At 37.6% G+C, this 23,716-nt stretch overlaps 1 protein-coding gene across 4 annotated transcripts in view; it reads left to right on the top strand.

Moving 5' to 3' along the window:
* The first annotated feature begins 6,163 nt into the window (after positions 1-6,163).
* Positions 6,164-23,716, top strand: part of TTC6 (tetratricopeptide repeat domain 6) — a 111,087-nt gene continuing 93,534 nt past the window's right edge. For all 4 annotated transcript variants that reach the window (XM_079767451.1, XM_079767452.1, XM_079767450.1 and 1 more), the window contains exons 1-2: positions 6,164-6,348; positions 10,669-10,863. In XM_079767451.1, coding sequence (XP_079623577.1) covers positions 6,320-6,348; positions 10,669-10,863 — 224 coding nt within the window. In that variant the 5' untranslated portion in view covers positions 6,164-6,319. The remainder of the gene's footprint in view (positions 6,349-10,668; positions 10,864-23,716) is intronic.

The raw sequence follows: 23,716 nt of genomic DNA, 5'->3' as shown, positions 1-23,716 counted from the left end.
GTTGCCTCCTGCAGGGGCCGGGGAGGAGCCTGGAATCGAGGTATGTGCCCCTGACTGGAATCGAACCCGGGACCCTTGGTCCACAGGGCAGTGCTCTATCCACTGAGCCAAACTGGCTAGGGCAAGATAGATTTTTGAGGAGGGAAGGAATCTCCGGGCTTTCAGACTGAGTCTTCTTACCATCTTGAGGGAATCAGGAACTATAGCTCTGGGGCCAGGAATGGTATATGTTGTAGCATTTATAACTTTGTCTCTTTTAAGTTTATCCTAACCCAGTGGTTGGCAAACCACGGCTCTTTGGCCCCTTGAGTGTTCTAACGCCACTTCTTCAAAATAGACTCTCCCAGGACGAAAACAGACTTTTGCGCATGGGCCACGAAGTTTCAGTCACACTGTACGTGCGTGCCCGCACGTGGTATTTTGTGGAAGAGCCACACTCAAGGGGCCAAAGAGCCGCATGTGGCTCGTGAGCTGTGGTTTGCCAACCACTGTCCTAACCCCTAAGTGTTTTCCAATTGTGAGAATGTTTTCCAGATTCATTTTACTTATTTATAATTTAAATAATCTTTAAATACCATATTTGCATGTTACATTACTATATTTACTTAGTACTGTTCTTTAATTTGAGCCACACTTTGGCTTAAATAAATGAGTTTATTTTAAACTAGATACATTATCCCTAGGATTTATAAAGAAGCTACTTTTAACTGAACCACTGCATATTATCTTGATTATCACCAGGGATCCTCCCCCTGACTGATTCCAATGGATACCACTTGGATCAACAAACTTCCTGCTTAGTCTCTCTCTTTTTGGATCCCCCTCTCCCCACCAATGACCATATTTCTTCTATGATTTGCCTAAGTCAATTGACCATTACCAGTTCTTCAACCTTTGCCCCAAACTCCCAACTCTGAAACCTTGACTTTCTCTGTGACCTTAACCTTCCTTTGGCTTTACATATAATCAGTCTCCAAGGCCTAAATTGCCCCTAAACATTACTGGTTATGATTGTTTCTTCTCTTTTCTAGTTGCTCCCGTCCTAGTCTGAGTCCTGGTTTTTATTAATTTCTCAAGTCCTACTTAGTTTCATCCTGTATGACACTAGCATATCGATCCTTTGGGAATATGAGTAATAAGGAAGATCCACAGGTAATAGTTGGCCAGAGAAAATCTACCACTGCTGTCAGGGAGAAGGGACATATCCTGAGATTGCTACTGGCTCCTTTAGAAGTCATGCTGTCTTTCTAAAGATGCCTTTGGGGTATGAAGTGCATCCTGACAAGGCTAGCTAAACCCACACATTGCTAACCCCTCCAGGTGAATCCTGTGTTAGGCTGACACCTTCTAGGTGTCAACTAGAAAGACTATGACATCTTGAAAAAGTGTTAGACTGGTGGGCACAGATAGTGTCACCTATTCTTCTGCCTGGACACTGGGACTTTGGAAATAAAATGTGGTCATGAGAAGAAAATGGTTAGCTACCAAATGTGTCAAAGACAAATGGATTTTCTGGACAATGATTTAATTACCATGGCCTATCAGGAATTTAAATCCCTCATTAGAAAAAACCCCAAATGTTAATTCTTTTGGCTGCTATTAAGAAGTTATACAAAATTATGTATTTTTTATAAAAAGTGGCAGTCCTTTCTTTAGGTAACTAGAATTTATTGAGTGTAGACTATGTGGGAACCACTTTACTAAGTGTTCTATGTGATTTATCTTACTTTTTCTAGTAATAACCCTATTATTACTCTCATTTTATAGTTGAAAAAATTGAGTCATAAAGAAGGTAAATAACTTGCCCAAGTACAAACATCTGGTTAAATTGTAGCAGCAGGACTTGAACTGAGGTGGTCTAATTCTGGAACTTTCACTTTTTACTACTTATCAGTGCTGCCCTTTCATAGCAACAATTAATAGGTATCTGGTTAAGTATAAGAACACATACTCTCAGAAGCAAAAATGACAAGGGATGGATGTCCTTCATGAAACTAGGAAGAATGACTTGACAAGAGAGACTTGGAGAATGAATTAAAAGAGCTCTAAACTGGGAACCGAAGTGTTTCAAGGGGAGAAGAGAATGTCTGATAAAGCATTTTTTTTTTTTTTTGTCGTTGTTGTGGGATATTGTGGGGCACAACAGAAATGCCATAGGAAATAGCATTGGAAGTGTTCCTTTAACTCATCCCACCAAGTCTTCACCAAGAATATGTATTTATTTATGTTAACATCTCAAGATCAGTTACCCTGTTTGGACATTTGAGGCCATAATGTTAATCTCCAGCATCTCTGTCTGAGGAATAAAGAACAATATACTTCAGGCCACATCAGTGGGAGAAGACCACTTTTTTAAAAGATATTTTTAAAAAATATATTTTATTGATTTTTTACAGAGAGGAAGGGAGAGAGAGAGAGAGAGAGTTAGAAACATCAATGAGAGAGAAACATCGATTAGCTGCCTCCTGTACACCCCCTACTGGGGATGTGCCCACAACCAAGATATATGCCCTTGACCATAATCAAAACCTGGGACCCTTCAATCCGCAGGCCAACGCTCTCCACTGAGCCAAACTGGTCATGGCTAAAATATATATATATTTACATAGCTCATAACTAATAGAACTAGCACAGAGATGTGTTAAAGTAGCAGTGCAGAATTTTTATTGCTCACATATATACCATAAGTTCTCTTTCAGTTAAAAGTAGAAAATTTGGTCAATCTGTACTCTTTTGGCCATTTCTACTCTTATAAGCTCAGTAGTATAATAGAGATTATTAAGATTCTGGTCTAAGTCATGACTAACAAAAGGAGAAATTAGATAATGGAAATTTTGTGAAGAAATGACTGACACAAGAGCTCATCAGAGGATTGTTGAGGAAAAAAGTCAAAAGTCTATAACAAAAAATATTTAAATATTATATATATGTAATATATATAATATAATAAAAATATTTAAATATTATATATATAATCTCAATATATATATATTGAGATTATAAATAGAAGGACATTTCAGTGATGTGGGATGTGGTCCTGGCTGGATAGGTGAGTTGATTAGAGCATTGTGCCAATACTCCAAGTTTGCGGATTAAATCCCTGGTTAGAGCACATACAAGAAGCAACCAATGAATGCATATATGGGAGGAACAGTGGGCCAATGTTTTTCTCTTTTTCCCCCCTATCTCTTTTTAAAAATCAATAAAAAGTGTTTTATTTTTTTAAAAAAAGAGATGTGGGATGCCCCAAGGCCTCCCAAATTCTCACAAAACAATTATGAATGATTTATTGCATTCAGTTTTAAAAATGTACACAAGATGAAAGAAGAAATACATATCCATAGATAGACATAAAAGTGGCATGTGTCTATAACAATTATATCAAGAAGGCTAAGATCCAGAATGGGTTGAGGCCTGTGAATAATGCTAAAAATAAAAGAGTATTTTTTTCATGTTAGTTTTGGAGCAAAGAGAGAAATATTTCAATGAATAATGTGATGACAACATATGACAGAGCTGCCTTAATTTATTTTTGGAAAAAGGGTGAGGTTTTAAATAAATAGAAATATGACAGAGAAAAGGAAGCTGATAAACTTGCACTTTGGTTCTCTTAAATCTGACAAGGAGAATGATCTTTAGTTTAGAAAGAAGAGAAAAAGAATTGATAAAAGAAACTTGAAGCCCAAGATTGGTAAAAGATTTCAAGAGTTAGCTTAGATGCCTGAGCCTGTTAGCTTAGGTAGATAGGGTTAAGCCTGCTGGGCCTCTGTCAGCAGTTGCTACAGTGGGCGAGGGAGGTGCTAGATGCCTGGAGACTGACAATGGCAAATCTGAGTTTTATTTTTCTAAGGGTAATGGTTATGGTTTCTGTGATGTATGATTTATCTTAGACAAAATTATGGAATGATTTAATGAATCATTAAAAGATTGGGATCAAGCCCAGCTGGGTGGCTGAGTTGCTTGAGCATCGTCCCATACACCAAAAGATTGTAGGTTCGATTCCCAATTAGGGCACATACTTAGGTTGTAGGTTTGATCCCCGGCTGGGGTGTGTACCAGAGGTGACCAATTGACGTTTCTCTCTCGCATCGGTGTTCCTTTCTCTCCCTTCTTTTCTCTCTAAAAGAAAAAAAAAAAAGAAAAAACCTATTGGGAACAGGCAGGTAAACACAGCCAGAGCTTGTAGGCTTACAAGAGATTGGAAATGTGATGTCAAGTCAATGACAAATACAGTTGCATATCTAAGAAAAAAACCAAAACAAAAGGATTGTGTTTGACCCCTTTTAAGAGGAAGCAACAATCACTTGGAACCAGCAGAGTTTCTCTGTGGGACACACCATGGAAGATCAACCTTATTTCTTTTCCTAGAATTACTAGACTGAATACCATTAAGTGTTGGACTTGAAGTTCAAGACAAGAGTATCATGGTGAAGAGACTGGTATACAAGATAACTCAATACACATTAGGTGTTATTATCCTTTGGACTTCAGCCATGTACTTATGAACGTCTCCCAATGACAGACTGTAAACAAGACTGCAGTCAGGAGAACTGCTAGATGGATTTGTAATTAGTTAGGCAAAGGATGCAGAATTCGATATGAAAGTCCCTGTGGACTGCTATCTGGCTGTGTCCAATCCATTGTATATCCTAATAATTTTGATGAGAAAATGGAAGATTTACTGATTGGATTTATAGGTAACATTCAAAATGTGACTGGTACGATTTGGTTAGTCAGATCTCAGGTGAAATTTAATCGGGATAAATGTGCATAATGGTTCTGTCCTTGGGGCCACAAACTAAATGCATAGATACAAGATGATGTGATTTAGAGTAAATGTGAAAAAGACTTCAGGGTTTTAGACTATAATTTAGTGATAAGAAAGGAAATGCAATCATAGTTTGCATTGGTTGACAAATACCATAAAAGAGGATAATCTTTTTTGTTGTTGATCTGATCACATCACACCTTAAATACTGTGTTCAGATATCGGTATTCAATCCCAGGAGAAATACTGACAAATTGTAGACTGGAAGAAAACATTCAAGATGTTAAAGCACAGTACTTCAAAACTCTGTCATGTAAGGTAGAGCTGAAGGGCCTGGGGGGTGTTTACTGGGGTGGGGTGGGAGGGGAGGTGCAGGTCTAGGGTAGTCAACTGTATTCAAATATTTGACTGTCAAATGGAAGAGAGCTAGATTGGGAGGTTTGAATTGAGACTAGTTAGGCTCTATGATAAATAAACATAAATTCTATAAACAGAAGAGTTTCAAAGACTTCCAAATCCTCTGCTCCTGATCATGTTCAAGCCAGAATGAATAACCATTTGGTGGAGAAACTAGAGGAAATTTAAACATTAACTGGGTGGCGAGATGGAATGATCTGTACTCTGAGCTTTCCTTATTTGTCATCACTTTCTTACTCAAGAAATTGCAATAGCTCTTTCCTTACTGCTGCACTGAACCCAAACCGGCTACCTAGTTTATAACCCCTCTTTTCTGGCCTCCTTCTACCTATTCAATCATATCTCTGCTTTCTCCAAGGAAAGCCAGCCTGCTTTCTTTCTCAAATCCAGTCGCAAAAAAAGACAGAGTAACCCATGGGGAAAAATATTTTTAGATCAACTATTACCATGAATTCTGCAAGTTTTCTAGGAAATCTGGGAAAACAGTGCTCCTACTACCTATTATTATTAAAAGGCAATTATTTAAGAGACAGACATGCATTTGATTTTCTCCAAGCAGTAGAAGAGAGTACAACTGTAAAGAAGTAAAAATTAATAAACATTGCTTAAAATAGGTATAAGAAAGCATTAAAGTTCATTTTGGCATGTACTTGCAACCACCAGTCATGCCAAACTTTAAAAGGCTAAGGGTAAGAAAAAAAAAGAGAGAGACTAAGGGGAAGTCCCATTAAAAATACCAATCAAGAAGAGTAGACCTATGGAGGGAAAAATCTTATATTTCTTCTTTACTAGTTTTAAGGCAAAAATGTATTACAAATAAATATGGTACTAATATTTTTATTTCTGGGAGGTTATGAATGTAAAATTTTAGGAAGAGATTTAGAGGAATATATCAACTCACCTTTAGAATTTATATTTTTTAAATAAAATATACATACAAATTAGGAGTTTATGAGATGGACCATTAAATATGAGAGAAAGATCTAATTTCATGTGACAACTTTTCTTAACAGCACACTTTTATATTTTTCAAAGGTGATATCATCAGAATTATTGCAAATCAGAGGAAAAGAAGTTAAACGAACTAAAAAAACTCAACCAGAAATTCCACGACAAAGAAAGTGTGCAAAATCCATGCAGGATCAAAAACTATTAAAAACAAAGTAACTTCAGTTTATAAATTTTACTTTCTGAAGAGGTTTATTTAGTAGCATTGATACCTGAAAGTGGATTTTTAAAGGAAATTGAATGCTTTAGAAGTTTATATATGAGATTTAGGTTAAACCTTCTCACAGGTTAGGATGTGTATGCTGTACTCCACGCTTCTCTTTCCATTTTTGATCAAGGCACTTGGTTTAATGACATAACAAAGCTAGAATAAAAATAGCTGTTTGTGAGACTAAAGAAAATTAAATGTTAACATGTTAGATTTTATTTCTTTCAATCACTGTAATGTCTAATTTAGATTAATTGCTTATTATGTTGGTTAATTTTATTTTTATAAAATAAAAGACAACCCAACTCTGAGTTACCATTGGCCAATAGAACTGGTTATTTAGATGACTTTTTTTTTTAAATTTATTTCCCTCCCCCTCCCCACCGCCACCACATTTTAAATGGAACTTCTTTTTATACCAGGATGTAGCTACAGTTTTGAATAATAGTGTGCAACTTAGATTTATGGTTTTATCTTTTGCCATTCACCTTGTTGAAAAGATTTTCTCCTTATTTCACCACTGGATTTTTATGGGTTGGTTTATTCTAGACTCTTCTTCATTTAACTGTTTATGGGGGCTTAAAGAAGCTTTAATTATTAGCTTTTGTTGTTGCTTAGGGCACTGAAAGGTGTGCTGGGCATGGAAGACAACCGTTTTATGGCCAGCCTAAACTCTGTAAATGGATATTACTCACTATTTAGTATCTGGAAATGGACTCATGGGAAAAGAATTCCAAAGTTTATGAAAGAGTCAAATTGGCATTTAAGTGACCCTGTACATGCCATTGCTTATCTGCATTGCTTTAAGCTCATTTAGTTAGCAAGATTATGTATTAAAACAAATAGTGACAGAGGACAACAGGTATTTTACCTTCAATAAATAGTTACTGTCAGATTATCAATGAAGCAGAAACTTCTTGATTCCCCCCTAAAAAACCTTGCATTTAGTGCATTAGGCAAAGTAGCATGGCCACACACAGAGTCAGAGCCTTTTCTTTTTTTATGTCTTAGTGTTTCAAAGAATGACAAATCGTCCTGTTTAAGGAGAGTATGCTATAAAAACACACAGTCTTTCTTGAGCATGCCAAAAATATTTGTAGATCTTTTTGATATGTGTAGTGCTGAGTTAATTCATTACAATGGAAATTAGAAATCTCCATTAGAAAAATAAGAATGAGATACAGAGGAATAAAAATCTGATATTAAAAATTATATAATAAAATAATTTTGGAAAATATACTTCTGAAAATCTTTTATTCCTTGCTTCTATTTTCACTTGATCTTAGCCAAAAGGCCGAGAAGCGATTGCTTCTATTTTCTTAAACATTTTTTTTTTTTTTACCTGACTCAAATTAAATTATCTTCTTGGGAATTGAGCCTTATTTTGAAAATATAGCATTATTTAGCTCAATAACCAAGGGATATTCAATTACAGACCTATGTAATTAGAGTATGATGGGAACATAGGAATTCAGATAGGTGGTGTTGCTTTTTTAAGGAGAAAAAAAAAAAGTAATGTAATCTCCAGTACATTCCACTTGCTGGGACCTGTCCCAGACAGAATGATAATGTAGATGAGCTTGACATCAGAGCTCACCTTTTTGTCCCTTTTTTTTTTTTCTTTCAGTTCTTTCTTAGGATCCCTACTTCCTGGACACCCATTTCACTCTTCCAGTTAGGTCTCTTTGTCTGAGGCATTTTCAAATATTTTAGATTTACCTCTTTTTATCCTCCTCCACTCGAACATGTACACATTTCATGTTCTGTGCTTTTTGGTGCCTGTGCTGTTTTAGAAGTGACACAAACCATTCTTTATTAGTGATGCAGTAATGCCTAGCAATGGGTTGGGTGCTGTGCAGTATAAGTAACTATAGCAATACAAATAAAACAAGCACTGTCATCAATTGTTACAGAGGCAAAAGTTAGGGTTTTTAAAAAAAATATATTTTTTTTTGAAGGGAAAGGAGAGAGATAGATAGAAACATCAATAATGAGAGAGAATCATTGATTGGCTGCCTCCTGCACGCACTGGGGATCGAGCCTGTAACCCAGGTATGTGCCCTTGATCAGAATTGAACCCAGGATCCTTTAGTCCTCAGACCGACGCTGTATCCACTGAGCCAAACTAGCTAGGGTAAAAGGGATTTTTATTTTCATTTTGCAAGATATTTAGAGGTCAATGATACAGCTTGCAAATGTTACAGCTGAGATTCTGATGCAGGCCTGCCAGTTCCAAACACTATATTCTTTATATTACGGTATGCTACTATCCAGACGTGTAGAGCAATTGGTGGGCAGACCTGCATTAACCTATTAGATAAATGGTCAGAATGGGTGGCAAAAGAATAGGACAGTGTATGAAAAGAGATATTTGTGAAAAAGGAAAATAATTAAAGTTTGCAGAGAAGTTTGTCTTGGAGGTATTGTTTGATGGATGTTTAGATATGGACAAAAGGACAGGCAGCATTCTATTCATAACTGAAGGAATGGACAGGTCTTGCTGGTCCTGTGAATTGTCCTGGAAACTAATAATAATAGCAAACATCTGCCATGTGAGAGACACTGTTTTAAATGCATTCCTTCCTTTCTTTCTTAAAGTAATTTATGCAGGATGTGCTAATGTTGTTACTCCCAATTTACTGATATAAAAAGAAATTAATTGACTTGCTTATGACCATGTGATAGTTTAAAACAGGATTTGAACAGGGGCAGTTTGACTTCACTATACTCTGCACTTTTCACCACTAGGTTAGAAGTGGGGCCAGATCCTAGGAGCCTTGAAACTCAGAGAAAGGAAGTACTCCAGCAAGTAAAGGAGTGCTAGGCAAAGGAGTATTTAAAGATCAATGTGATAGGATTTTGCAGGCGATATTGGAGAGGAGAAAGGACAGAGGGTGCAGTGATCAACCTGACTGGCATTAGCCTGTTGCTAATGCAGATTGAAGTGATGAGGACCTTGACTGTGTTGGAAGTGAGGAGGGAAAAGTAGCACAGCTGAGCAACCCTGTGCAGAGGGAAGCTCAGTTTTTCATTGGCTAGGTAGGCAGTGTTTTATATATTGAAGGTGAGGAATCTGAGTGAGATAGTGATACTGGAAATGAGATTTGGGAGCTTACTTAGTGCAGAGGAATGAGCTGAGATACTGAAACGGATTTTTTTCAATGTAGAAAGAAAAATTTAACCTTGGAAGCCATACCCAGTTTAGAAGATGGAGAAAGAAAAGCCAGTGACCAAGTCAAATTGTGATGAATCTGAAAGGCAGACATAGAGCTGAGACAGAGCAGGCTTTAACAAGCTCATGGAGGAAGAACAATTGCAAGAAAGGTCATCAATATATCAGCTGTAGCTTCATAGAGAACACGATCTAAATATCTAAAGTTTATTTGATTTGATGACAAGGTGGCCATTTGGTTAATGTAAGAGTATGACTTCAGTAAGGCGGTGGGGATGGAGTAGCACTGGATAAGGGCCACTTCCACCTCAGGGGTCATGAAGAGGCAGCAGTAGGAAAATATTATGGCTTATAGTCAGCAGCATTATGTTTAGATCCTAGTAGCCACTCACTAATTTTGTGATTTATCCAAAATAAGCCTGCTGCAATGTAAGGATAATAATACCACCCATACAAGCTCATTGCTGAGAGAATGTAAATCACTTAGCATGGAGTCTGGCACATAGTAGGTGCTCAAAAAGCATTTGTCCATTGGATGGCAAGTGACAGTGGGGATTAAGAAAGCATTCTTCATGCCCTCTTCCCTATTTTGGAAAGGCAGAAAAGGCAAGTTTTAGCATAGTGGGAAGGGAGGTATCACATTAACTTAGACCGGGGGTTCCACTGATGCTAGTTAATGGGTAATGTTCTATATTTTCTACCTCTTCAGGGACATTAGCGTTTGAGCAGAGTTGCAAAGGGGTAACGCATGATGGCTGGATATGGTGTCACAAACTGAGTTAGAGCATTCAAGAGAGAAGAGGGTTGGGGTGGGATGAAAATAAGTTTGCTTTTAAACCTGTTGATTCTATGGTAACTGTAAGATATACATGTTGATATTTTAGCAGACAGTTGGATATATGACTTTGAAGATCTGGTCAATGGCCTGAGACTGTGATGTTAAATTTGTTATAAATCACTGTTATCATTTTAAATCTCATCTCCTACATTTAGGCATCCTTTTCAGACCCTGCACTGATCTGTCAGTGTAAATGTATTTTATACCAATAGACCACACAGTGAAAAAGGAAGCCCACTTTCTTTTCTTTGTTGCAGAATTCCACAAGACCATGCCACTCCTACCCTTCATGATCTGTGCACCATTGTCCCCGACCGGGTGCTGCCCATTGACTTGCATCTGGCTTCTCGAGTGTATCATACAGCCAGCAAGAAAGGCCACAATACTATACTTGGAGTATTTGGAAATTCCTTCTTCGATGACCACTCTATAGCTAAAGAGCAAAGAAATCGGTAAGAGTTCCACTGGTAATTTTGTTTTAAACGATTCAAATTGGCACAGAAATTCTGCTTTTTGAGGTTTAGATTTGAAGACTTGATTTTGTTCTTGGACACTAGAGAGGAACAGTTTTTGTTCCTTCCCTTCCATTCCCTTTCTATTGAGTTTATTGCAATGACACTGGTTAACGAAGTTATACAGGTTTCAGGTGCACAATTCCACAACACATCCTCTGTATGCTGTATTGTGTGTTCACCTCCTCAAGTCAAGACTCCTTGCATCACCATTTATCCCTCTATACCCTCCTCTTCCTTTCCCCCACAACCTCTGTTGTCCCTATCCATTAATTCTTTTTCTTTTTTTCTCAATTCCTCCACCCCACCCTCCCAGCAACTGTCTCTGACAGCTGTCAGCCTGCTCTCTATGAGTCTGTCTCTATTTTGCTCAGTAGTTCATTTTGTTCATTAGATTCCACATGAGGGTAAAATCATATGGTATTTGTCTTTCTCTGACTGGCTTATTTAACTTAGCATAATGCTCTCCAGGTCCCTCCATGCTGTCTCAAAGGGTAAGAGATCCTCCTTTTTTATGGCTGAGTAGTATTCCATTGTGTAAATGAACCACAGCTTTTTTACCCACTCATCTTCTCATGGACACTTGGGCTGCTACCAAATCTTGGCTACTATAAATAGTGCTGTAACAAAATAGGGGTACATACATTCTTTCAAATGAGTGTTTCGGGTTTCTTCGGATAAATTCCCAGAAGTGGAATCGCTGGGTCATAAGACAGTTCTATTTTTAATGTTTTTGAAGAAACGCCACTCTCTTCCTCAGTGGATGCATCCCTCTGCATTCCCAACAGTACACAAGGGTTTCCTGTTTTTCTACATCCTGGCCAGCACTTAATTGTTTATTGATTAATGATGATAGCCATTCTGACAGATGTGAAGTGATATCTGATTGTGGTTTTAATTTGCATCTCTCTGATTATTAATGACATTGAGCATCTTTTCATATGTCTATTGGCCATCTGTATGTCCTCTTTGAAGAAGTGTCTATTCTTCCTTTGCCCATTTTAAAATTAGACTGTTTTTTTGGGGTGTTGAGTTTTATAAGTTCTTTTAAATCTTGGATATTAACTCCTTACCAGATGCATTATTGGTGAATATGTTCTCTCATTTAATGGATTGTCTTTTCATTTTATTGATGGTTTCCTTTGCTGTGCAAAAGCTTTGTCACTTGATGTAGTCCTGTTTTTGTTTTGTTTTGTTTCCCTTGCCTGAGGAGATATATCAAAAAAAATACTCCTATGAGAAATGTCCAAGATTTACTACCTGTGTTTTCTTCTACGAATTTTGTGGTTTGAGTCTAGCATTTAAGTCTTTAATCCATTTGAGTTTATTCTTGTGTTTAGTGTAAGAAGGTAGTCTAATGTCATTTTTTTGCACATATCTGTATAATTGTTCCAACACCATTTATTGAGTAGACCAGTGGTCGGCAAACCGTGGCTCACGAGCCACATGTGCCTCTTTGGCCCCTTGAGTGTGGCTCTTCCACAAAATACCACGGCCTGGGCGAGTCTATTTTGAAGAAGTGGCGTTAGAAGAAGTTTAAGTTTAAAAAATTTGGCTCTCAAAAGAAATTTCAATCGTTGTACTGTTGATATTTGGCTATGTTGATGAGTTTGCCGACCACTGGAGTAGACTATCTTTATCCCATTGTATGTTTTTTCCTGCTTCATCAAATATTAACTGTAAAGGCCTGGGTTTATTTCTGGGCTTTCTAGTCTGTTCCATTGATCTATATGTCTGTTTTTATGCCAGGACGATGCTGTTTTGATTTCTACTACCTTGTAGTATAGTTTGGTATCAGGCAGCATGATTCCTTTAACTTCATTCTTCTTAAGATTGCTGTTGCTACTCAGGGTCCATATAAAATTTTGGAATATTTGTCCTAGTTCTGTCTTTTTCCATTTTTTTTCCCCTGTACCTACACAAACTAGGTATCTTCAGTTCCTGCCACTAGCATGAACTGTGCCCTATCATAAGGTAACTTGAGTGGTTTATGGTTCCCAAAGAATGTCATTTATTCTTCATAACAACTTTGGGGTGCAGATGTTAAAATTGAAGCTCATAAAAAATCAAGTAACTTTGCCAGGCTTATACGACTAAGAAAATCACAGATATGGGACTTGGTCTTAGATTTCACTGGCATTGGGCATACTTGGGTCCAGGGATCATGTACAAACGCCATTGCCTCTGGAGTTTCTTCCATTTCTCCTTGTGTCATATTTTCTCTTGATTCTGAGTATTCTTTTATGAAGAGTACAAAAGAGAGGAGAAAAGAGAAGCAGCCAACATTTACTTAGCAGTAATTATACTTTTACTACTGTGCTTTGTGTTTTACATCTCTCCTATTTAAATCCATCACTCCCTTAAGGAGCCTTTCTAGACGTTCTTTCCCCTAATTGGCCTATTAAATTTTAATACCCCAAATACACTGTACATCTGTGTATGGTCCAGTATAGCTGTGTTCTATACATAAAAAGAGTAAGCTTATATCAGCCCCCTCACAAGGCACCAATTTTTGCCCCTTAGGAGCAATATCACCTGCCCGATGAGAATGCATGCTCTGAAGTCTCTTGCCTTTCAAAAGATATGCTAGGAATCCTGAAAAACCATTCGCCTATGTGTTTTCAGAATATTAAAAAAATATTAAATATTAACAAGTTTAAATAGAAATGTTTTTAGTATTATATTTTAGCTATTTTAGGTCTAGAGAATAATGTTTTAAAAGATCATTTTTAATTACAAGCTGGCATACCTCGATGTGGGGTTGGGGGGATAAGAAGAGATAAACCAAAGAACTTATATAAACCATGAACTTATATGCATAGTCCATGGACACAGGCAATAGGGTAGTGAAGACCTGGGGGCAGAGGCAGGGGCTGGGAGAAAGGGGGAATGAGGGTGGAGGGGAATTGGGAGATAGCTGTAATACTATCAACAATAACAATATATTATCTATACTAATAATAGCCTAGGTGGTGTCATGCCCTCATGTCATCACAAGATGGCCGTCACAAGATGGCCATCACAAGATAGCTGCGCACACAGTGGAGGTGGGGCCCAGAGGGTCCTGTAGCTCCACGCGCTTGCGGAGGAGGCTGGTCCCGGTGTCTCCGCTGCCTCGTGCGGAGGAGGTGGGTCCTGGCGGAAGAAGCAGATTGTGGCAGGGGAGGGCAGTTGGGGGCGGTCAGGCCAGCAGGGGAGGGCAGTTGGGGTGATCAGACCGGCAGGGGGGTGGATAGGGAGTGACCAGGCTGGCAGGAAGAAGCAGTCAGGGGCAATCAGGCAGGCAGGCAGGTGAGCAGTTAGGAGCCAGTGGTCCCAGATTGTGAGAAGGATGTCCGACTGCATATGCACATACAAGAGATGTTTAGGCCCGATCCCCTATGCCCTTCTTGGGGCCACCTAGCAAGTGCTACAGAGTGATCTACAGATGGCTGCTACTTGTGTTGGGCTAATAGGTGCCCAGAAAAGGCCATGCTGTGAACCTTGGCAAGCTGCTGCTAGTGCTGGGCCTTGGGCCACTTGTCAAGAGGTAGGATACACACTGACTCCAGTTGCTGCATGTTTGAGAGATTTTAGGAAAGTCTGCAGCCTGAGCCAAAACAGGCCATTTATATGGAAACAACATTGCAAACAGCTTGGGAGGGGTTTCAAATTTGGTGGGGCAGGATCTCAGGGAATCACCAGGGCGTGGCAACAATGTGGGTCAGGTTGATGGAGACTTGTATAGTGCCTGCCAGTCAGGTCAGCTCTGTCAGGGGGAGGTCCCAGCAGTTTTGTCTGGGAGAAGGCTGCCCTTGAGTTCTTTCCTTGATGCCAGACAATTTAGTTCCTCCCCAAATGTCCCTGCATCCTTTCAAGCTGCCCCCCCACTGCTGAATCTCAGAGGGAGTGAGTCTGAGTAAGCCCATGAACCAGCTCTTTAGGAGGAACTGCCTGGGACTCCAGCAGCCTCCCTGTCACTCAGCCATAATCCCCACTGGTTTTTACAGCCCAAAGTTACAGGGACTTCTCTTCCCGGCACTGGGGCCCAGTGTGTGACTGCAGGAAGCCTCCTCAGCCAGATATTCCTCCCAATTAAAAACACACCACACATAGGTGTCAGACCAGCCCAATCTGTGCCTCCACCCCTTCTACCAGTCTCAATGTGCTTTCTTCTTTACTTCTCTAGTTGTAGAACTTCCATTCAGCCAGCTTTCAGGTGGTTCTGAATGATGGTGGTTCTGTATTTTAGTTGTAATTTTGATGTGGTTGTAGAAAGATACGAGTACCAGGTTTACCTATGTTGCCATCTTGGTTCCTCCAGAATGTCTCTTAAAGGCTTAAAACTGAGTGTAGAAAATAAAGACATAAACATAATCTAGTAGTCATGATACTACTATTTTGAGTCATTTCATTAGCAATCTACAAGCAAAATATCATATTACAGCTTCTATTAGTCATGCAAAGTGTTAAAAATACTGGTTTCTTTCTAATTCTAATTTTTTTCAAGTAAATCTCACACTCTTTTTTCAAGAAAGTCAATAAATATTGTATTTGATGATGATAATTTAATTCTGGCAATTTGTTCCTAGGTACCAAATAAGAAGTTCATTTAAGTACTGAATATTTAATTCTCTGTCCTCCATCTCTTGAGGATTACCTTGCTAAACATAGCTTAACCTTTTCAAAATATATCTGTCTGATAAGCCTGCAAATTCAGAGAAATGTATACTTTTTTTCTGACTAATAAGTGTTCTCAAGTAAGGTAATTGTAAACAGGAAATGAATGCCCTTTTACTTGTGTTAATTTCCATTAACTTTTTGGGTTTTCTGTGCAATAAACTGTTAACTACAAAGCTTAATAATACTTGTGTTGTATAGTTTTAATACTTTCCTAATTCTGTATGTAGTTATTGTTATTTGTGACAAACACCAAGGAATATTTTAATAGAATAGCACGGGTACATACTTAAATTTACTTAAAGTAGCAATGTATTGTTCAAACAGGTTTATTTTGCTAAAAAACAATTTTGACGAGAACTCTAAAAATGTCCTATATTGCTCATATTTTTGCTTTTAAAATGTCTGTAATATAAAGGAACTTTATATATATTTAATTAGAATCCTTAGCATGGAATTTTAGATTTTGATTTTTAAAATAAGGGAAATTACTAATGGCATTTAAACAACTAGATTAATGTTAACACTTGGTGCACAGCTTTCTGAACATCTCTTGTATGTGCATATGCCTAAACCATGTATGCTATTATATAGAAAGATCATTTTTACTCAATGTTATATGTGAACATTTAAATTATTTCATATTATTCACTAACTTAACCAAGCAGCAATGTAAGAAAATACCTAGGTGTGGAGTTATTTATTAAACTTTTGTTTTCAAAATTTTGATACATACTCTATCAACTTACACCTATCAACAATTATGACATTGTTCATTTCCTCTCACCCTGTCAAACTACTAATTGTTTATCTTCTATATACTTTTTTCTAATCCAATGAGGAAAAATATCTTTATTATTATTTTTATTAATTTCCAGTAAAGGTGATCACACTTTTAGGTGTCTCTTGGCTACATTTTTCCTTTTGAGAATTACCAATTTATTTTGTTGAGTTGTCATTCATCTTTTTCTTGTGGGTAAGTGATGTTTTTATATTAAAGACTTTAATTATTTGTCATATATTATAGTCTTCTTTTTACTTTGCTCTGCTGTTCGATTTTCAGTATTTTTTGTTGTTTTATGCTATATAGAAATTTTAATTTTTATATACCAAAAATTATCAATTTTTTAATATATTATAGTCTTAGTGTCATTTGTAGAAAGAGCATTTCCTTCTGGACTGTGGAGTTTCTGATGAGAAATTAACTGACAGCCTTATGGGAGCTGCTTTGTAGGCAACAAATTGCTTTTATTTTGTGACCTCTAAAATCTCTTTTTGTCTTTAATTTTTGACATTTTAATTATGATGTGTCTGGGCATGGGCCTGTTGGGTTCTTCTTATTTGGGACTCTCTGTGCCTCCTGAACTTGTGTGATTTTTTTTTTCTTGACCATGTTAGGGAAGTTTTCTGCTATTATTTCTTCAAACAAGTTCTCTATTCCTTGTTCACTTTCGTCCCCTTTCTAGTACTCCTACAATGCGAATATTGTTACATTTCATGTTGTCTCACAGGTCCCTTAAGCTCTTTTCCTGTTTTGTTTTATTTTTTTAATTGTTTTTGCTTTTTGAACCTCTGATTGAGTGATTTTTTTCCTACCTTGTCTTCTAATTCACTGATCTGATCCTCAGCTTCCCCTAATCTGCTGTCTATTCCTCCCTCTGTGTTCTTTATTAGTGCTATGTCATTCTTTATTTCCAACTGTTCTTTTTTCATAGTTATATATCTTTTCTCATGCTGTTGAGCATCTTTGCCATAATTATTCTGAACTCTATATCTGATAAATTTCTTATTTTCATTTCATTTTTCTCTTCTCTGGAGAATTCTCCCATTCTTTCATTTGGGGCATGTTTCTTTGTCTTCCAATTTTGGCTGCCTTTTTGGGTTTGTGTCTATGTATTAAGTATATCTGCTATGACTCCAAGTCTGTAATGCAGGACTTTCAGATGCTGTTACTGATTGGCCCTGAGTACCCTGTTTGGCGCTATCCGCAATCCACAGCTTGTGGCTCCCTCTGCTGAGGCTGGATACCTTAGGAAAGGACTGAGGTGTACACCAAGGTCTGCTTTTCCTAGCCCCTGGCCCAGGATTGAATCAGGCAATGACTCAAAATCTCCAGAGTTCTGTCTCTGCTTTCAATCTGATTGTTATTCAGTCTTGATTAGCCTCAGGCTATTGACCACAGGGTGGGGAGAGAGGTTTTCCAATAGGGTGGGGCAATTGCTTCTGCCTGCAGGCTGTTATTCTCATCTCTTCATGGGCCTTAGAAACTCCACAGGGTGGGCAAGGGGCTTTTCAATAGGGTGGGGCAGTTGCTTTCCTCCCAGGCAAAAAGTGCCTGGAAGATAAAGGTCTGCAAGGAAAGATGTCCTCTGCAGTATGAAGGAATGACTCAGCACAATAAACTGGTGTGCCTGCCTTCTGAGCTCTAAACTCAGAGCCCCCTACTCTGGTTCACACAGCTGTAGTCCACTCTGCCCTCCCTCTGCTGGACTCCAACATGAGTGGCTGCACAGGAAGTTTTGTGTGTTGGCCCTATAAGAGGGTGCTAGCATTTTCATCCATCTCTAGTTGATCTCTAGCTGGTAGATAGCAACTCTGCTGATTTTTACAGCCAGATGTTATGTGGGCACATTTCTCAGTTCTAGTGATCTGGGCTGGGGGCCACACTTGGGGTTTAGATCCCAGAGTCTCATTGGGAACCACCCCTCTTCCCCCCCCCCCCCCCCCCCGCCACACACACACACACACATAGCTGAGATATCCCTCTGGAACTTCAACTGCTGTCTTTGGGAGCCAGGCCAGGCCTTTCATGCCTCCACACTTCCTATCAGTCTCTGTATGGTCTCCACTTCCCATCCTTGGTTATTAGGGTTCTCTCCAGGTAATCTTCAGTTGATTATCCAGTATGTTTTTTCTGTATTTTAGTTGTAATTCCTTTTGGTCCTTGTAGTGTGTCAGTATAGCTTCCATTTACTCCAGCTGCCATTTTGGAATCCACAGATAACTGTTTATGGTGCATTTAATGATAGGGTGGATTGCAGTCATGATGAAGAATGAAAGAAAGATCTATGCGCTAAAGGGAGGTGGAACGTAATATTATATAAATTCATTTTTGGTTATACAAAACAATTTCATGTGGAAGAAAATTCAAGGAACTGTTAATTTTGGTCCTGTTTTCATTGTAGATTGTACACTAAATTCATAAAAAATGAAATGAGCTTTGTATTTTTTTTTTGCTTTATTTATATGGTATATGTTCACCCTTCCTTTCATTTTTAATCTTTCTTATTTGTGTCTCTTATAGATTGCATAGACTTGAATATTTTTAAAGCCAATCAGATTTTTAAAAGGATATCTTTATTGTTATGAGCTTTACAGATGTGCTCCCTCTTTACCCCTCATTGCCCTCCTCTACCAAGCCTTCAAAACTCTATTGTCTGTGTCTGTGGGCAATGCATATATGCATATTCTTTAGTTAATTTCTTCCTGGCCCCTTCCCCCGTTCCCTCTAAAATTCATCAGTCAATTCCATGTTTCCATGACTCTGGTGCTGTTGTATTCATTAGTTTATTTTGTTCATTAGATTCCTTATTTGTTTATTTTGATTTTAAATTCAACTGTTGTTAGATACGTATGTATTGCCATTTTTGGTTCACATTTTTGATCTTTTGTTTTCTTCTTCTTAAAGAAGACCCTTTAATACTTCTTGTATACTAGTTTGATTGTGATAAACTTTAGCTTTCTCTTGTTCATGAAACTCTTTAATCGGACCTTCAATTCTAAATGATAGCTTTGCTGAGTAGAGTAATCTTGGTTGTAGTTCCTTGCTGTTCATCACTTTGAATGTCTTGCCATTCCCTACTGGCCTCCAAAATTTCTGTTGAGAAATCAACTGAAAGTCGTATGGGTGCTCCCATGTAGGTAATTAACTGCTTTTCTCTTGCTGCTTTTAAGATTCTCTCTTTGTCTTTAAATTCCTGGGAGGTCCCAGAGCCAGTGCACCCAGTGGACAGCTTCAGACCATGCCAGATTACAACTCTACCACAAGCGACATACCCAAGGGGTGGACTGGGGGAGCACCAAAGCCCCACTGAAGCAAGTTGTACTCCATAGGAATGTGTCCTACACAGCAGCTTTTCCACTGTAGTTGCAGCTGATCCTCACAACCAATTGGTCCGGGGGTCAGTTCCTTCTAGTGACACAAACAGCAACCAAGGCTCAACTACATGACTGTGCACACAGCCCACACAGTGGCACACCTAGAGTGTACAGCTCAGGTGATGAGGTAGCCTAAGCCACTGTGCCCCACAAGACATCTACTACATGAGGCCACTCTACCAATTCCAAGAGACATAGCAGCTCTACCTAATACATGGAAACAAACACAGGGAAGCAGCCAAAATGCAGAGACAAAGAAACATGTCACAAATAAAAGAACAGAAGAAATCTCCAGAAAAAGATCTAAATGAAATGGAAGCAAGCAGAAATTTTTAAAAATAATAGATTGGATCACTCCATATTAATTTGTTGTCATATCAGATATATTTGGTATTATTTTTGCTATCTTATTTTGTATTCCCTTCCCCTATTTTGCTTCTTTGCTATTTCCTATAATCTATCATGTTTGTCAACATTTGTCTATGTGGGTTTTTTGTTGTTGTTTGTATCATTATTTGATATGTAATATTTTAAAATAGAAATCTAAAGCCAGTCTGTTTTTATTTTCTTGCAATTTGTTTTTCCTCCACTCCTAGATGCTTATAGAATTTAAAATTTTGCCTTAAATAACTTCACTAGCATATGTTTGGAGTGTATTGCTTTTTAATTAATATTTCTTGGTACATGGAAAGCGCTTTTGATATGCAAATATAACTCTTCAGTTGAGGACTCTTTCTGTTTTATTTTGAGTAGTTTTTCCATCCTATTTATTTAGTGCATTTATTCAAGAATATCAATTAGCCACATATTGGATCTTCATTATCTATTCTCTACAGTTTTCATCTCTGCTTACATTAATCTCTCAAACCTTTGTTCTTCATCAATGGTTTTATTTTCTGAGTTGTAAGTTTAAAATTTTTTTTTCCAGCAACCATTTTAATACTGCTGTGGCATTTTAAAAATTTTTGTCTGAATTTTTCAACCTCTTAAGAAAACTAAGTTTTTTTTTCTTATCTGAACTTTGTTACCTGTTTCATGAAAGCATTTAAAATTTTTCTTAACCAAACAAACCCTTTCTCTTAAATTTCTATAATAAATATTTTTCAAAAAATTTTTTTCATATAAATTTTTGAATGATATATTTCTTTCTTATACTTTGCAAACTCTGTTCCTAGAACTCATATTTGATTTTTGTGTATTCACCTTTGAATGAAGTTAGGTCAAAGTTAATAATGGGTAGGTTTAACTGGTGTTTCTTAACTGTTCATCTGGGAGGCATTAGAATAATATTTTTATTTTTTATTTTTTTGGGGATAAAATTCTTCTTTTAAAATTTATCTTTATTGTTGAAAGTATTACAGATGTCCCCTTTTTTCACCCATTGACCCCCTTCATCCCACACCCTTATTCTCCACTGATCCCCCCACCCTTCACCACACTATTGTCTGTGTCCATGGACTATATATACTATATAGACTGTAAGTAGGAGAACCAGAAGATGCAGATTTATATTACTAATTTGGTCATTTAGAATCCTGGAAGGCATTTGGAGTGGGATAGGACAGTATCTGAAAATTTTGCCTCTGCAATTTTTCTCTGTGGTTGTTAAAAGAAGTTGACCTTTTACTATTGGTTTTCTATATGATAAAGATTATTTTAGGGTTTTTTCTGTGCATACACATATATTACACATACATACTTCTTATTAAAATGACATTAAAGATGTTGTTTTGACACTTTATATTCCTTTGAGGATTTTATTTTTAAATGGAAAGACTGGCACTTAAGTAATTGTTTTGACTCATTATCTCTACTTCTTTTTAAAAAAATATATTTTATTGATTTTTTACAGAGAGGAAGGGAGAGGGATAGTTAGAAACATCGATGAGAGAGAAACATCGATCAGCTGCCTCCTGCACACCTCCCACTGGGGATGTGCCTGCAACCAAGGTACATGCCCTTGATCGGAATCGAACCTGGGACCTTTCAGTCCGCAGACCGACGCTCTATCCACTGAGCCAATCTGGTTTCAGCTCTACTTTTTAATAATTTACAAATTGAATATATAAAGTATGCTTCCAGTTGAAAGATTTTATCTGAACCCTACAAATAGGGTAGAACCTACGAATAGGGGAAAAAAAAGTATCTATTGGAAAATGCATTGAGGTACATTTATCATGTAATTTCGTTTTAATAACAACTCTATGTAGTAGATAAATCATTCTATTTCCCAAATGAAGAATATGTGGTTCAGAGGTGAGGTTAAGTGTCTAGTACACATATAGAGAGCTGGTAAGAACTAGGCTTCAGGTTTCGCTGGTTCTAAATGTGGTTTCCATTATATCCCACTGTTTTGTGAACTTGTGAAGACCCTCATGTCTCTTTTTTTCTTTCTATGCTTCATTCTGAATACTTGTTCTCAGAACCAAACCTGGTATAGCTAGGCAGAATCTGAGAGCTTTAGTTGAGTAATATGAGAAAAGCCTATTTTACCCACCCTTGGTGTTTTGGATTTGATTCATTGTGACTGACTTTGGAAGCAGAGTTTCTGCTTATAATAAGGTGGGTGTTCTATCTTATATTGCTTGGTCTCTCTTAGAAATGGAAATCCTGTTTCTGAGTTCTAGGCCAGGACTGGGGCATTGATAACTGTGGGCGCCTTCCCTGTTGTCGAGTACTTAAATACTGAAAGCCTGCATAAATACTGCCAGGTTTTGTATTCCTGTCACTGGTTGCCCCTCACTTGGACATTGTCCCATGCTAGACCTTTCTGATGCCAGCTGTAGTGCACCACCTGTGGTCTGTTGTACTGCGGTTGGAGTATTCTGTCTTCTGCTCTACATTTCCTTCCAGTGTGGGTACCTGGACCTGACTTCCCCTCACCAGCACCATTTCCTGCCTTGTCCTGCCATTCCTCAATGGTCAGGTGCAATCCTATCCTGCCCCCACCATACCCCTTACTTGGCCTTGTTCCTTGCTACATAATCCAGGCAAGAACCAAGATATTATACCACAACACATAAGACTCAATCCTTGTTTGCTCTAGCTAGTGATGAGTCACAGAAGCACCTATATCAGAGCCATAAGAGATCTTAGCCTTCCCCTACCTAAACTACTCATATTAGGCATGAGGAAACTGAGGCAGAATTTTGCATCCCAAAACACAATTAGTGGCAGATTTAGAACTGTAATTAATATCAACTACAATAACATTTCTATTATATCCATTTTCAAAAATATAGCCCCTACCTAAGTAAACCTTACGCACATTTATAAAATGCAGATTGGGATGGCAAGAAGTCATTTCAGTATGCACTGTCAATGTTTGATAATATATTAGATTATTGGATTTTTGTTTTTATATGGAAATAGAAAATAAAAAGGAATTATTTGGACATTGATCTGATTTTAAAGCTACCAAGATGTGAAAGCTGGGATTTTTTTAAAGCACAGCAATGTCATTCCACCAGATGTCACTGTTTGCATGTAGCAATGAAGTTATAATGATTAAAAATACCCCCTCCCTATTCATATTTTGTAAAAATATTAGTTATACACTTATTCTTCTTTAGATTTATTATTTTATCAGGACTATATTCCCTGAATTTTTAAAAAGTATTCAAAGTATTCCTTAAAGCTGATGCAGATTTTAAAGACTATACTAAAGAAAGTTAGTTGTAGTTTAGCATCTTCAAGAAGGTGAACTCCCAAAATCTTTTCTAGATCTAGGAGTTAACTTTTCAAACAACAGTTTTTGTAAGTTACTGTTTTCTGAATTTTAGATTGTGACCCAATAAGTGGGTTATGAAATCAATGTAGTGGCTTGCTACCAGCCCTTAAGAATAGAATAATCTATTGGATGTATTACTTGGTGAAACTTTTGTACATGAGCACTCTTAAAACACCCCTGTGTACATCTTTGAGTTACATAAAAATGACTGTGAGCTCCATCCTGTGAAGCCTCCCCGAGGTTTTG

Source organism: Cnephaeus nilssonii (genome assembly GCF_951640355.1).
Source record: "Cnephaeus nilssonii genome assembly, chromosome: 4".
NCBI lineage: Eukaryota > Metazoa > Chordata > Mammalia > Chiroptera > Vespertilionidae > Cnephaeus > Cnephaeus nilssonii.
Note: the sequence above shows the minus strand (reverse complement) of the source record. Positions and strands in the feature narration are given on the sequence as shown.